General features: G+C 35.8%; 1 protein-coding gene across 1 annotated transcript in view; it reads right to left on the bottom strand.

Annotated features, from left to right (window-relative positions):
* Positions 1-11656, bottom strand: part of aclya (ATP citrate lyase a) — a 29120-nt gene extending 17464 nt beyond the window's left edge. Inside the window, exons 1-5 of the mRNA XM_067414269.1 lie at positions 11450-11656; positions 5531-5711; positions 3975-4097; positions 2700-2762; positions 2133-2323 (exon numbers count right to left, since the gene is read on the bottom strand). Coding sequence (XP_067270370.1) covers positions 2133-2323; positions 2700-2762; positions 3975-4097; positions 5531-5689 — 536 coding nt within the window. The 5' untranslated portion in view covers positions 5690-5711; positions 11450-11656. The remainder of the gene's footprint in view (positions 1-2132; positions 2324-2699; positions 2763-3974; positions 4098-5530; positions 5712-11449) is intronic.
* Between the last annotated feature and the right edge of the window lie 554 nt (positions 11657-12210).

Below are 12210 nucleotides of genomic sequence, written 5' to 3'. Positions count from 1 at the left end.
TTCAGTTAAGGAGCTGGCTCAACCCAACTGAAACTACAACATCTAATCCTATTGATAAAGCTAAATCTATTTTTAAAATAAAGGAAATATCTGAATCAGAGGTTATAAAAATCATAACCTCGCTAAAAACTTCAAAAGCAAGGGATTCACATGGTTTGGATACCTCATTTTTAAAATGACACAGTCAGGGACACATTTGCTCGCCCTATTGCACATCTGATCAACCTGTCAGTTAGGCAAAGTACTTTTTCAAGCTCCTGGAAAAAAGCAGTAGTGTCTCCGATCTAGAAGTCTGGTGATAAAACAATGGTATCAAATTATAGACCAGCTGACATCTAAACTTGGGCTACACCCCTTTGCATCCAATGCAATTTGGATTTCACACCATTTCAAACCATTCTACAGAGACAGCTAACTGTTTCCTCCTTGAAAATATTAAGTTACAATTAGATGAGGGTGGTATAGTAGGTGCAGTGTTTCTGGACCTTGAAAAGTATTTTGACACTGTGAATCACTGGACACTATTATCAAAATTATCTTTTTTTAATTTCTCAGATGAGGCCATGAAATGGATGGAGTCATATTTAACTAACAGGAAACAGAGTGTACATATTGGTAATTCTTACTCTTCATATCTTGATTGTAATATTGGTGTACCCCAGGATTGGGCCCTATCTTGTTTAGCCTGTACATTAATGATTTGCCTTCAGTCTATCAATCTGTTAATGTGCAAATGTATGCAGATGATACAGTTCTTTATTTGCATACCAAGAACAAACAACCGGCTGCAGCTAAATTAACCGAAGCACTGGTGCATGTTTCCAAATGTCTAGAAATGTCAGATCTGCATCTTAACATTAACAAAACAGTCAGTATGTTCTTTTCTAAGAGGTCTACAAGTGCACAGCAGGCTGATGTTTTTATTGAGGGAGAAAAGCTCATGGTGGTCTCTGAGTTTAAATACCTTGGTATTATTTTAGATTCTAATTTAACTTTTAAAAAGCATTGTTAAAAAGGTGGCTAATACCATTAGATATAATCTGGCTAACTTCAGACACATAAGGCCTTATTTAACAACAGAGGCAGCCAAACTTTTTATGCATGCCATGATTTTTTCTCACATATATTGTTTTACAAGCTGGTCCCAAGCAAATGTGACAACTCTTAAACCAATAGAAACTCTTTATAAGCAAACCTTTAAAATATTAGATCCAAAACCTATTACCAATCATCATTGCAATATTATTACTAAATATAATGCATTCAATTTTGTTACATTACCTAGATGCCTGCCTTATGGACTTGGACCTCCACCACTGGGTGAATTGATACAACAGAAGAACAGTAGTGGCAGGGCAACAGGGGCAGTTACCAGGGGAGAGTGTGTTGTACCGTATAGACGTAGTAAGTTTGGTCAAACAGTCTTCTCAGTACGGGCCTCAAATTATTGGAACTGCCTCCCTATGGAACTCAGAGAGAGCACCAGCTATTTATCATTTAAATTTACACTTAAGAAATGGATTAAAAACACTCAAAACTGCAATCATTAATAGGTTTATCTTATCTTAGGTACTGCCCTTCTTTGTATTGTATTTGTTATTATGTATCCATTTTGTTAAATTGTTTTACATGTATTTTTTTATTTTTTATTACGATGCTGTGTCTACCTGCCAAGGGACTACAGATGAAAATTAGCTCTCTAGATAACTCTGCCGCATTTTGTAAAACAAAAAACGTTAATTAATGTGCATTGTCCCTTTTAAATAAACTATAAAAAAAATATTAAAAAAACATGAGGGTGAATAAATGATGACAGAATTTTAATTTTTGGGTGAACTATCCCTTTAAATTATGCTTATATTTTTCCTAGAATGTCCTTCACAAGGAATCTGAATTCTCTGACAAAAAAGAAAACAAAAAGTAGACCACCATATTTAAACATTTTAAAAGTTACGTAAAACAGAAAAAATAAGTCAAAACCTCAGAATAACACAAAAAGGCTAACCTATACAAAAAACTATAAACTATAGATACTATAGAAAAATCAGTGCAGTCCTGCTGAATAGAAGTACACATGCTAATATGTATATATATTCATACAATGTTATATTTATGCATTTTATCTGACTCACTCTTTCTTATCTGCAGGGGCGTTTGTGAGGAGCTGACTCTTGACTGTGTCCGCGCTGATCTTCTCATCCACTCCCACCAGGAGCTTCAAGGCTTTAGAGTCTACATCACCCACGTCCACACCACCCTCATGATGGAAGAGCATGTAATCACCTTCACGTGTTGCATAGATGCACACGTAAAACTCCTCCTCCTGAGGCAAAGTCATAATTGAACAATGTTACATCTCGATTTCTAATATCTGCTCATTACATAATACATTTAGCAACCATGTAAATAATATAACCACCTACAAAAATATAATATAATTAAAATTAATAAGAAAATTAGTATTATATGATTCCAATAAATTAATGCAAATATATATATAAATATATATTAGATGCAGAGTTATTGTTAAATAACAATAATACAAATTTGCAGCTAAAATGAATTATTATTATTATCATCATTATCAGTAGTAGTAATAAATATTACAATTACTATTATTATTTTTATTAAATTAGGCACAATTAAATAAGCCAATTTATTCATGGCCATAGTACATATCATTTATGGGACAGGCTCACCTGCTTATGGGCTACAAAGGGCTCAATCAGGAAGTTCTTGAGAATGCCTTTAGCCTTCCCTACCTGAGAGACAGAGAGATTTTAAAAGCTTATGCTTGTATATCAGGATTTCCTTAAGATTTAAACATCAGAAACTGCCTTCGGTCAGAATCTAAAAGCTTCTTCTAAAGAAAAACATACAATGAAAAGAGAATTATGTAAAAGGCAGAAGAAAAGGAGGCCAGAGATGGGGAGGAAGAAGTAGAGAAGAGGAGAGCAAGAGTTCAGGCAGTATAAAGGCTTGAGCTGAGCACTAGTGACTGCACCTCAGTGTTTAGAGACTAGCTGGAAAAGTCAAAGATTTGACAAGCAGAGCTGCAAGCCAAATTCACACACACACCAATCTCATTTGTGTTGCAGTCACAACAGTGGGCCAAAAGGCCAGTTGATATAAATCAACTAGAGAAAAAGAAGGCGGCGATGTGACATTTCAAAGAGAGGGGGAGAAAAATAAAAGGATGACAAGGTGGAAAAAACAATGAGAAAAGATGAAAGCCAGATCTTTGCAGAAATATTCTACAATACACTGTTACACAAATTATTATGCTAGTGATAGATCAGTAGGATTTCAGTACAATAAACAGTCAGATTTTAGTTTGTTTTATATATTTTTAGATAACTGGCATCAATGCAAAAGGCATGAAAACAACTAATATAGTGTGAAAACTGAATGGAGGTTATCAAGCTAAAATAAATTGCATTAAAAAATGACATGCATACACATAAACATATATAGGCAAGGCGGGATTTGCAAAACTCTTGCTCTTAAAAGATGGGTCAATACTCAAAATATGTAGTTTGGCGTTTTATATTGTGTACGTTTCCATATTCCAGTTATTACTGTCTTACTGAAATACTATTCAGCTGTGCCACTATTACCTAAAAACCTTTTAATGCAGATTGTCTGTCGTTCTTTCTACTTTGAGCAAAACTAAAGGATAGATCAAGATTTGTTTTGCTAAATTTTGTGTAACATCAGTCATTTACATTAGCCGGCTAATGTGCCGTTATTGCTACAGTTCCCGCATAATCTGGCCTATTAGAGCAGAGTAGGCTCGTGGAAAGGAGGGATTTCTGATTCATCCCTTGAGTTGTTTGATAATCACTGAACAATGTGGAGATGCACAACGCATATTAAGAAAATTCACGTGTTTTGACCTTTGATGCATGTAAACCTGTTGTAGGAGACCTCCAAAATTAAATTAGAAACCTTTAAAATAGCGTAATAGTCCTTACCATTGTCTCCTTCATAAGGCGGGGTCTGAGCCATTCCTTTACACCCTTCAGATCCAGGTTCACACCCACCAGTCCCAGTTTTCCTCTGCGCTTGATCAGCTGATCTGGCTTAACGACTAACCGCTGAACAGAAACATTTAATTTTTTAAATTTAAAAAACAAAACAATAAATCAATCAAATATTGATTACAACATACAAATTCATGCTACCAATATTGTTGCAGGAGTTATTGCAAAGCCAACAATGAATAGAAAATACACAAATGTGACAATCTTCGACAAAATCCAAAGCTGAACTACTAACTGAAATCTAGATGGAAATTCCTCTTAAACTTTTCTTTGTTTTAAAAATCCTTAAAAATCTAAGTTGAAATGAAAAAATAAATTAACAAAAGATTTCCAATGAGCTTACATTTTTGGAACCTGCAGTGTTAAGAACTGGAATTTCCTTATTATTTATTTTTAAAACACAAACACAAGGCAGAATGATGATCAAATGAAATTTCAGATCTATAAGTGACCGTTCTCTAAAGCGGTCTCAGTCGCTGGAGACAGAGAGACATGAGTCATATCTAATATCATTTTACCCTCTAGGCTCCTCCATAAAGGTGATTAAGAGTGCTTTTTCAGCAGAAACGGTCCCTGTACTGTCATTCGAGAAATTCTGCTATGCTCACTTTAGCTGCTTTAATTGGTCTGCTAGTGAAGTAGCATACTAATGACTGCCATCCTCTCCGTCCAACATCCTCGATGTCTCTCTATATGATTTCTTTAACTCATTTACCCTTCATGTTGAGCCATCAACAGAACTGCCCTATATAAAGGTCTCATAAGTTTAATTAAATGGAATTGCTGGTAATTGTAACACTTAAAATATTTGTGAATGATTTGGTGAAACCACTCAAGATTAATGAGTATGACAACAACAATCATTATAAAAGTTATATTTTTATTGCAATAAAATACTTTGTATATATTTCTTTTTTTATATATATATATATATATATATATATATATATATATATCAAATATAATATACATAATTTGATATAATTTAATTTTTTACGATATAACTGAATTTATAATATAATAAATTATCATTTCACAATATTTAGGATGTGATCTAATTTTAGAAAAACGTATTTACATGACTTTTTAAATATATATTTTTAAATATTTGGAATATATACATACTATTTGCTGGACCCCCCCCCCCCCCCCCCTCCCTCCTCCCACACAAAGATTCAAAGACATTGCATTCTTATGGCAAAGTAAACAAGTAAACCATTGGATAGAGATTACAACTAAGTTACCGATTGCTGTTCAAGAATACACTGTGATTTATTTTGCAACAGAGTTTGTAAATCTGTCAGATATACTGAGAACAAGTTCTCCGATTTCACCTGCACTAATGTTTAATTGTTGGCCTTTGCAAGCGTCTCATGGTCATTGATCATGAGGTGCTTGAGGTCATTGAGTTGCACAACGTGGCCATTATGGTTTCAACTCAAACCCAAATGTTATCCTAGATCAGTTACATCCAACAGCAGTCTTACCTCCGTCAGAAGCCAGGGGTGATCCTGGACCAGACGCTCCCAGTCGGTTTCTGTGGTCACATTAGCATAGCGGAAGCGGTTCTGTACGGCGGCTGTAGTGCAAATGTGTTTGTAAAGGAATTCCTTCCCCGTCTGCTCGGAGATGGCTTTGGCTGACATGGTGCTAGATGACTAAAAAGCACTGCAGAGAGAAAGACATACAGCAACTCATTAACCATCAGCCCCTTGAGACTAATAAATTAACAGCAATCTTTCAAAATGCTTTACGAACCTGCAGCAGGCATGCATGTCTGATCAATGCAATGAATAAATCAATAAAGCTGAAAAAAAAAAGCTAAATAAATAGCAATTAAAATAAATATGGCTAAATAAACAACAACAACAACAACAACAACACCACACAGTTTCTCCTAGATTTGCTTATGTTAGGTTGGTATGTCTTTAAAATGCAATATAAATTCAATACATGGAGCTGAATTGCTTTGTCCATTCTGCTTTCACCAGGAAACTGAACAGCAAGTTAAGTGATTAAGTGAAACTAACACCCTAACTAACACATTTAAAGACCACATCTACAGAGCATCCTGCTGAAACAAACATAACCCCTACAAAGCCATCTACACCATGCCATTACACACAACAACAACAAAAAATTCCCTCCCTATTCTAAGCAATGTCCAAAACTTAGTATTTCAAGCACTTTTATTATTCACCTCTTCATTAGATAAAAGCGTCTGCTAAATGAATACATGTAAAAGTAAATTCTGTAGAATGCCATTTTTGCAGGCATTTTCTCTTTTGCTGAATTACATTTGTCTTTGCCACTTATCATAGCCTATAAATCTAGTACATCTGCTGGTCTCTCTCAGTTTACCTTTTCTTGAATCAAGAAAGGCAGCTAAAAATAGGCTTGATGTTCACCCCGATTTGATTAGACATGGACTTTGTGCAGTGGCACTTAACTGCAGTCTGACTGGCACAAGATAGTTGATTAGGGCTGCTGTACCTGATTGTGCTTCTAAGCTCACTTAAACCAAGAGAAAAGAAAAAGCATCCAGACAGACATTTTTACAGTATGATGTACAAACTATGTATGTATGACACTGTCCTTATAACTAATGTCACCATGCATGCATTGGCACACCAATATGAAGTTATTATTCCCATTCTCTCCGTCAGCAGTGCCACGCAGTGAAAACTCGACTCATACATGACTGCATTTGAGATTGGCAGGTTAAAGTCCCATTCGGATGACATCACAGCCACCTGTCTGAACCCTGTCAGGACGTGCGGTAGAACCAAAGTGCCAAGCTGTCAACTGGGTCAACACAACCCTATTCTAAGACCCTACAACCCTAAAATGACAAGATAAACCAGTTGTCAGACAATGACAAGGGCTTTATTCAAAGAAGCTTTTTATATATAAGCTGTTTTCAACACTTGTTAATAATAATAAATGGTTCTTGCCATCACAGAAATTACATTTTAAAATACATTAAAACAGTTATTTTAAATTGTAATATTTCACAATATTATTGTTTTTACTTTTATCAAACAAAAAAAAAAAGCCTTGTTGAGTATAAGTGACTTCTTTTAAAGCAATTAAATAAATCTGACTCCAACTTTTGTGGTAGTGTGTGAATTGCTTTTGTGAGGCATTTGTTTGAGCGCATAAATGAAAATTAATTGACCAGACCCCTTAAACAATCTTAAAGACAATTTTTTGATATCTATTTTTTTAGGAATAGTGATTTGAAGTGTTAGTTTATGCATTATGATTAGTCAAACCTCAACATTGTGTTAATGCATCCTTGCGTTCTCTTTTTTTGTTACCCAATTTTTGATTCAGAATTTATTTTAAAAAAATGCAATTCATTGAATCACCCTGTGACACCACATCACTGCGTTGAGCTTTTCCTGCATTATAACTGAATTGATTTCACTCTCAATGTTGCTCTTTGTTACAGACACCAGTTCATAGATGTGTGCGTGCGTGTGTGTCTGTGTGTATTTCACAGCCTTGATGTTTTAGAGTGTCAGCCCTTCACTGCTGTGAGCTTTTTCTGAACTATGACTGAATTTCACATATTCTCAAAACTTTGCTCAGGTGTGTGTACGTCTTGTTTTACAGTGTCACCCCTTCACCGCGGTGTACTTGAATTCAGTTTTGTGGCCGATTTGTAGATTGTGCACACAAACATTCTCTACATTTTCATTATTTTTTGTGGCAATTTCCCATTCATTTCCTATGGTCGGTATTTTTTAGTTTTTTTTTTTTTTTTTACGACCACTTAGCCTGTTCGAATAATGGCCTAAAAAATTGTGTGTTCACATTGTAAATGTCATAAAAGTCAAGTTGAATATTCTCTGGTCAGAAATGACCAAACCCTCCACAAGAGTTAAACAAAAAATAAAAACAATAAACAAGTAGGCTTCTCACAAAACTACAGCAAACTCTTTTTTAAGAGCTTTTAATTTGATATTTGCTAAAAATCAAAAAAATATTCCAATTGAAAAAAAAAAAAAAAAAAAAATCTATAGATGAACATTAAAGGTGTCCTGAAGTGGCTTTTTGAAACATTTTATACTGTTGTCTGAAGTCAACTAATGACATTTGTGTGTTTTTTACATTCAAAAAATCCTAATTAATCAGTAATAGGCTATTTTCTACACTGGTTTTGAGGCCCTCTCCAAAACGCTGGGTTTTGATGAGTGTGCCGCACTGGAGACTTAGAAGTAAATGTCCACGGCTAGGATTGGACAAGAAATGAATGTTATTTCACTATTTAAGATTCACCGGCCTGCCGACATGCTTACATTTTGCTAGCCCGTCTCGAAAACACATAGCCCTGGGACATTGGCCTTTGCGAGCCCTGGGAGTCTGAACCCAAATTGCAATGAACCAACAAATAAGGGATTCCAGCCAGACAGTGTGCTGGTATGCTCTGTTAGACACGTCACATACACATAATCAATACGATTTGTAACAATGCAATACTAATGCATATAAAAAATATGTTTTACTCACATTAGTGTGCTGCACCAATCCTGTCGGTTCCAATATAGAAGGCACAGCACTGTGTTTTAACCTCAATATGTCTGCAAATCCAGTGTCGACTTGTGTCTTGTTTACAAACGATTATCTTGCTATCTTTGGTGTGTTTATTGCTCGGGCGATCAGTTTAGCTCCATGAGTTGGTGGGCGGGGCTACAGAAGCAGCGTACACATAGATGCGGAGTTTCACCCTTCTAATACGTCATTGATTTGAGAGCCTCATTTTCTGGGCCTGGTGTTAAGGAAGTTTTCAGCTCTAAAACTTACAGCATATTATTATATTACCATGATCTTTTATATAGCAAAGGTTCAAGTGAAGAGAAAGTGAAAGTTTCACTTCTTAATTCATCACCCTTTTAAAAAAAGAAAAATGTTGCCCAATACTAACACCCCAAAATATGTTTAGCCAGCAGACATCACCCTGTAGCCCAAGACTGGTTTCCCACTGAAGCTAAGCAGGGCTGAGCCTGGTGAGTACCTGGATGGGAGACCAACTGGGAAAACTAGGTAGCTGGATGCTGCACATTGGTGGTGGTTTGAGGAGATCCCCCTCTTCAATGTAAAGCGCTTTGAGTGCCTTGAAAAGTGTTATATAAATGTAACAAATTATTTTGTCATTGATTTCATAGATAACATTGTCTGTAAGGATAAAATCTTATGAAAGAATGCTCTAAATAAGAATGCCATCTTCTTTATACACATTTATAATAGTCTAACTGTTTTTTAAAGCCCCCTTTATGTAATGAAAATTGATGTGGATGCATGTGGTGAGGAGAACAAAGCGTTCAGTTAGTAGACGGTCGAGTCCTTGACCCAAACAATTTACTAATGAAAAGAGAGGGGACCGCTCCACGCCTAACATCCTCCCAGCACACCACCCATCTAGCTCCCTGGAGTGCTGTAAATATACGTACAGAATGAGGAGAAAGCAATGCATTTAAGGACTTCAGCATTGCTTTAATAAAAAAAATAAACATCTTACCACAACCAACTTCTTACACACGCACACGCACACAAATTTACATCTAGATATCCAGCATCTCTAGAAACATCAGCCACCCATCAGCAGAAGTGATGAGTCACTGCATTAGCCACATTGGACTCTCAGGTCAGTGATGTAAAAGAAGTCAACCACAATACGACAGATAACCAAGTAGACTTGTGAAACCAACATTGCATCCAAAATAGATAACGGTTCAGTAGAGAACATTAAATGCATTTTTAAAGAGTTACATATAGATTTATATGTATTTTTTCCTGATTGTTCAACATGCACATCTCTTTAAAAAACAAACAAATGTAACTTCCTGTTAGCCAGTTTAATCAAAACAAGAAAGTACTGAAAGATTCAGAGGATATGTTTCTTATAACAGTTTTAGATAGTAACAATAACTGCAGTAACAGAAGCCATGGTTTCCCGTGGTACATTTTGTAAAATGGATGAGCAAGAGAACAACTGGCAGCAGTGCATCTCTAGATTCAGTAGATAGTCTACAGTGACTGATACGCCATGTACTTTACTATATTACTGAGAGCGGGGTGGAGTGTTTTAGTAATATTGATTTTACTGCACACAGAATCACCAGTGTCCTGATCTGATCCCATTTACAATGGTGAGGTCGGACAGTAATACCGTGGCACTTTTCTGCAAGTGCAGGCCAGTTGCATACACACACACATATATACTACGATGCACAGCTGGTTCAGAGGTTGTGCATCACACTACTAGTGATGCGGCTGATTTATAATTGCATTTCCCTCACTCACAAAACAGTAGCAGTATCATTCATCACATAGGAAGGATGCGGGGAGAAAAGGGGCGTCAGACTAAAGATATTGATCTTATTACCCTACACACTAATCCGACACACATCTGATACAAATATATGTATTAGACTGTTACATTTGAACAACTCTAAAGACATTGAAACACCAAATCTTAAGTTTATGAATGGCGTTATTAATCTAATTTCTATCCTTATTGATCTCTTCTCAGCTAAAGAGTAAGGATGAATCCTCCTCATTTAAACTCAATATTATATAATGCTTCATTCAAATGTGGATTCACTTCATTTTTACTTTAATAAAATGCCTTACTACAGCAATCCATTAATATAAAACCAATAAGCATGTTAATTGTTACTAGTACTTTTTTTAAAATTACTAGTAAGTAATACAATTGAGATTCAATTTCACTTTTAAAAATGAATTAAATGCAAATACCTATTCATTTGATACTAATCACTTTCACTTGGTGCCACTGGGATAGTGACTAGCAGCAAGAGAATACCTACTAGCATCCATTGCAGTACAAGTGACTAATTGAATAGATGTGCCTACCAGAAACTGATTGAATCTAATAAATAGTAAAATACATAAGAGATTATAGTACTTATGTTTATACGTTTAATATGTTTAAAACGGCTTGCCATAATCTGTCAAACATCTCTAGTCTACAATTAAAGGCAATTAACATTTGTTTAATTCTTTAATTCTTTGTGTGCTGTATTTGTTTATTTTGCTTTTCCAGGATATAAAATGCATCTTACACTTCCGCATACGTGAAAATGTGTTAACGTTACCTACCTCAAAAATTCGTTTCAATGACAGGTAAAGACCAGTAGAACCTGTCTCTGTGTTTAACTGATATTCATTATGAAAATAACAATAAATGTAGCTTAGCTATGTTAATGTTCGTCAACACTGATCTCTACAGCGTATTGAACAAAAACAGCTGTGTCATTGTAAGTTTTATTATATTCTCTGTTTCATGTATTTCGCTAAATGTACTTCCAAATGAAAGACTGCTTTCAGTATTCCCTGTTTATAATACTTGTACCTTGAGGTTTTTTTAAGTCACTTACCAGTCTATGTACGATTGAGGATTGCAAGTTTTCTCCTTTCAGGGACTTCCTACTGTACGCAGCCTCTCCGAGTGTGTTGACAGTCGAGATATGGTTGCAGTAGACACTTTTCCTCCAAACAGCGTGGCTGCTTGCTTGCTCCCTCACTCAGTATCCTCCTTTCAGCCGTTCCTGTTTTCTCTACGCCGACATCTGACGATGGCCTTGGCTGATTTCTTCTGTCTCTGATTGGCTCTCGCCATCCGCCGTGATTCGAGGCCCCGCCCACTTAAACAGTGACCGATTCATCGGACCAGGGTTTGGTTGGCTAATTCCGCGCCGCTTAGCCAATCAGACTGCACCATCAAGCGTTTAGCAACGCGCCGCAATGAACCCCATTAAGGACGGAAAATGACCCGAATGTGCAATGTGGACTTGAGTTTTGAAAGTTACTCTTTCTAAAATTAGTTGTCACAATCATTTCTATTTTGCCAGACAAGTAAACAACCATGGCTAGTAATTGCGTCATATTGCATGTTCAGTCTGGTCACATATTCATGTTATAGGTAGGCCTATTAATTAGATTATTTAATTTATAATTAGCTACTTATGGACCAGCAAGAAGAGTGGCACTTAAAATATTACAACAACAAAAATATTGAAAAATGCCACATCCATTAGGCTACTGTCAAAAAATAATATTCACATTTGCTAACCAAAGACCGAATCATTAATCATTATAAATTCGGAGGCTTTTAAAGGCAGGCTCCCCAGGCAGCGCA

This window comes from Pseudorasbora parva, chromosome 2 (assembly GCF_024679245.1).
Source record: "Pseudorasbora parva isolate DD20220531a chromosome 2, ASM2467924v1, whole genome shotgun sequence".
NCBI classification, from domain to species: Eukaryota; Metazoa; Chordata; class Actinopteri; order Cypriniformes; family Gobionidae; genus Pseudorasbora; species Pseudorasbora parva.
This window is presented reverse-complemented; position numbering and strand designations above follow the sequence as displayed.